We start from the raw sequence: 5000 nt of genomic DNA on the forward strand, positions 1-5000 counted from the left end.
CTGTAGTTCAACACACACATTGTGTGTTTATCTCACGCTCTGTTCATCCTCACGGCCCGGGGTCAGAGTTTCAGCCGCACCTGGTTACTATGACAACCATCCCATCATGTGCCCGGCGGCATGAAGAGGCTCGATGTCACCTCTGCAACCCAACATTACCATGACAAACAGCCCGAACCCACTGGCAGTGTTTATATACTCTGCGGATCACATGACCTCCAGTCTCTGCGCTGCCATTGGTCGACGGCGCGTCACATCATTTGCATAAACGTCTGCTCAACTGTGAAATTATAAGTTGCAAGTAAATCAACTGTTTTTCCCAAAGCAAATCTCTGTCAGTATTGACTATTACAGTGGCAATGGCTGATATTATAAATCTGAACTGCTGTATGAATATTGCATTTTGTATAAACGGAGATGGATGACTTTCTTGGAAATGTAATAGCTGAGATTCTCTTCTAAACCCTGACATGAGCTGCGTTCAGACACTAATACTGACTTCTAATTTAAAGAGACACTGAAACTGTTTTTCATCTTTAATACTGTAAAGCTGCTGTTTCAATGCAATCAATTGTCTAAATACACATGACATGATCCGCATCGCTGCGCTCAGATGCTTTCTGAACGGCTGTTTGCTCATTTTTGAGCAACCCCTACACCTACCCATCACACACACACACACAACCCCTACACCTACCCATCACACACACACACACACAAACACACACACACACACACACACACACACACACACACACACACACACACACACACACACACACACACACACACACACACAACCCCTACACCTACCCATCACACACACACACACACACACACACACACACACACACGCACGCACGCACGCACACACACACACACACAACCCCTACACCTACCCATCAGACACAACATTCTACATTTTTACATTTTCAAAAAAACTCATTCTGTATGATTTATAAGCTTGTTTCCTCAATTTAGTCCCCATCAAAGTCCCCATGAGTCTGTGTGCATTCAGGTGCATTCAAGTCCCCAATGGGATAGGAAAACATGTACACACACACACACACACACACACACACGGTACGGTGTTTCTTACCTCCTCTACGGTCCAGTGTGTGACGAGACTGGCCTGGACGCCGGCCACCCCGGGCAACAGTTTGCAGTGCTGTTCCCAGCACAGCGGCAGGTCTCGACTCGGGTGAGGCGACATGGCGGACAGGAACACGGACTGATGGAGCGCCTGCTGGAGACTGTCCATGTTACGCTCTGGGGAAACACACAGCAGGCTTTTACAGCGGGAAAACAGGGAAGATCCCAACTCCAGTCTGTCATTTATCAAAGACTGAGGCCGCTTAAAGTCCCCTGTAGTCAATACTGTCATCCCTTAAAACTCATCTTTGATCACCAAGATGACATATTTAAAACTTTTTTCCGTCTTCATGGCTTAAAATATCTTGAGTGTAACTCGACACCCTCGCCTCATTTAGTATGTGTGGTTCTATGAATATGCAAATGAGCCCCGCCTCCACTCACTCACTCAGCTCAGAGATCCACTGGTTGACGATCACACGTTGATCTGATTGGTTACAAGGTAGTTTGTGACGTCAGAAACACCAGCGATTTCAAAGCGTGTTTTTGAGACTGTCTTTGGTTCACTGCAGTTTTAAGGAGGAAATACTCAGCAATGCTGTCGACTTATGAATTTACACATGCTTTGTCTTAAAGCACATTAAAAACACCACATAGACATATAAACAACATTAAACGCTGGATTTACACCACAGGGGGACTTTAAATCTTTAAGACACTCAGGAATGATATTATTTGACTGTTAAAAAGTGCTGTGTAAACACACATGAACGCCACGTTCAATGCAGACTCGTCTACAGTCATCATTTGTTTTCTAATGTTTCTTCTGTCAAACTAGTTCAGATTTAAAACCTTCCCCTTTTTCCATTTGCCAAAACTAATCCCGCGTGTCAGACACTCATGACAATGAAACCAGTGGCAGTAAATGAATAAACATCTGCATCTTGTGTTTAGGGTCATTTCTACACTCAAAAATAACCCATTGATTCTGTTTGATTATAACAATGCTACATTTTTCTAAATGTCATAATCATTTGTTAAAAAAACAAGTATTCATTACTTCAATGAGCTCAGTGTTTCTGCATTCAATTATTACATTGCTTAAGTCAATACATTTTTCGCTAACTGTGATTTTGCATGTACATTTCTGAAATACATAACTTAGTTTCCTCTGAAAACAGAACACTGTAAACTGTAATAAATGTGAATTATGGGGTTCAGAAGAACTTTTATGTTTAATGACACACTGCGTACAGATTCAGCGTGTTTATTTCTCGCAGTCTGAAGTTCTGTGCACACACACACGGACTAGCGTCTATAATAATAGCGTCACTAGCGTCTCGCTCTAATGTTCCTGGCAGTGCTAAAGACGCCTGTGAGGGTTTGGCAGAAACGCTGGCCTTTCACGATCTGACCAGAAGAGCTGCTAAACACTCGGCAAATCCTGTTAGAGCAACTCAGTGAGTCATGTGAGTGTGTGTGGAAGAGAGAGCAGGTTAGTGTGTGTGAGAATCATGTAAAGTGAGGAAAACAACGCAGAAAGGGCATAAAAACATCATTCGCTTCAAATAACAGCCACAGAAGTCAATGGAAGGACAACATGGAGATAAAGATGGAGAAGAAACGAGTGTGTTGAAGGACTGTAGAGTGTGTGTGTGTGTGTGTGTGTGTGTGTGTGTGTGTAGCGATCACATGTGCTGTAGATCTGAACATGTCTAATCATCCTCATCAAAACATCCACATCTGAACATACAGAACACAGCACACACACACACACACACACACACACACACACACACACACACACAGGAATCACTCATCACAGGTGACACACTCACTCACACTCACACTCACACTCACACACTCACACACTCTCACTCACACACTCTCACACTCACTCACTCACTCTCACTCAAACACTCTCACTCACTCACTCACTCACTCACTCACTCACTCACTCACTCACACACACACACACACACACACACACACACACACACACTCACTCACTCACACTCACTCACACTCACTCACACACACTCTCACACACTCTCACACACACACTCTCACACACACACACACACACACACACACACACACACACACACACACACTCTCACTCTCACTCACACTCACACTCACTCACTCACTCTCACTCACACACTCTCACACACTCACTCTCTCACACACACACACACACACACACACACACACACACACACACACACACACACACACACACTCACTCACTCTCACACACTCACTCACTCACACTCACACACTCTCACACTCACTGTCACTCACTCTCACACACACACACACACACACACACACACACACACACACACACACTCTCTCACACTCACTCTCACTCACACTCACTCACTCACTCACTCACTCACTCACTCACTCACTCACACACACACACACACACACACACACACACTCTCTCACACTCTCACACACACTCACTCACTCACTCACTCACTCACACTCTCACTCACTCACTCACTGACTCACTCACTGACTCACTCACTGACTCACTCACTCACTCTCACTCACACACTCTCTCTCACACACACACACACACACACACACACACACACACACACACACACACACACACACACACACACACACTCACACTCACTCACACTCACTCACTCACACACACACTCACTGTCACTCACTCACACACACACACACACACACACACACACACACACACACACACTCTCTCACACTCACTCTCACTCACACTCACTCACTCACTCACACACACACACACACACTCTCTCACACACTCACTCACTCACACTCACTCACTCACTCACTGACTCACTCACTGACTCACTCACTCACTCACTCACACACTCTCTCACTCTCACTCTCACTCACTCACACTCACTCACTCACTCACTCACTCACACTGACTCACTCACACTCACACACGCTCTCTCACTCTCACTAACTCACTCACTCTCTCTCACTCACTCAAACTCACTCTCACACACACTCACTCTCACACACTCACTCACTCTCACACACTCACTCACTCACTCTCACACACTCACTCACTCTCACACACTCACTCACTCTCACACACTCACTCTCACACACTGACTACGTTTACAAGCTGTCAATATTCAGGTTATGGTCGGGTTAAGGTCACTATTTGGGTTTCTGAAACATTCGGAATAACCCGTTTACATGCGTGAGCAGAGAGAGTTACTCCTGTATACATGGAATTGGCAATATCCCGATGTAAACAGCGATGCACAGTTTGCGTCTTGACGTACGGACAACCTTAAGACGCAATATGCATCATTTCCGATTCTTCTTCCTGTATCCAAAGACAACAACAACAGCAGCAGCACGCGGATAATGAATAGTGCGGGGCAGATAGCGATCGCCTTTGTTTGCTCTTTCCTCCTCGCTCCTAAAGTGTGTTGCAGTGCTGCGTCTCGCCATGTTCACCTCTTCTTGTTTACTTCCGGTATACTGCACGCGGGGTTCTGTATGCGCCGTCTCTCCTCAAAAGACCAAGATTCCTTGCAAATAGAACATGCGCAGAACACAAATCAATGTTCCTTTTGATGGGGATATGCCGATACGCGTTTACATGACCAAATATTCGGGTTAGAAAAGGGGTACCCCAGGTATCATATCCGGGTTTTTAAAAACCGGGATATGAGCATATTCGGGTTTTTGCCGGTGTTTACATGGCCGTGCGCGACCGGGTTATTGCTAATATCTCGGTTTTGAATGGGTTATTGGTTGCATGTAAACGTAGTCACTCACTCACACTCTCACTCACTCACTCACTCACTCACTCACTCACTCACTCACTCACTCACTCACTCACACACACTCTCACTCACTCACACTCACTCACTCACTCACTCACT

At 45.5% G+C, this 5000-nt stretch overlaps 1 protein-coding gene across 1 annotated transcript in view; it reads right to left on the bottom strand.

Moving 5' to 3' along the window:
- Positions 1 to 5000, bottom strand: part of l3mbtl4 (L3MBTL histone methyl-lysine binding protein 4) — a 67527-nt gene that overhangs the window by 6205 nt on the left and 56322 nt on the right. Inside the window, exon 17 of the mRNA XM_081352809.1 lies at positions 1100 to 1269. Within this exon, the coding sequence (XP_081208935.1) occupies positions 1100 to 1269 (170 nt within the window). The remainder of the gene's footprint in view (positions 1 to 1099; positions 1270 to 5000) is intronic.

This window comes from Scardinius erythrophthalmus (assembly GCF_964197995.2).
Source record: "Scardinius erythrophthalmus genome assembly, chromosome: 22".
NCBI lineage: Eukaryota > Metazoa > Chordata > Actinopteri > Cypriniformes > Leuciscidae > Scardinius > Scardinius erythrophthalmus.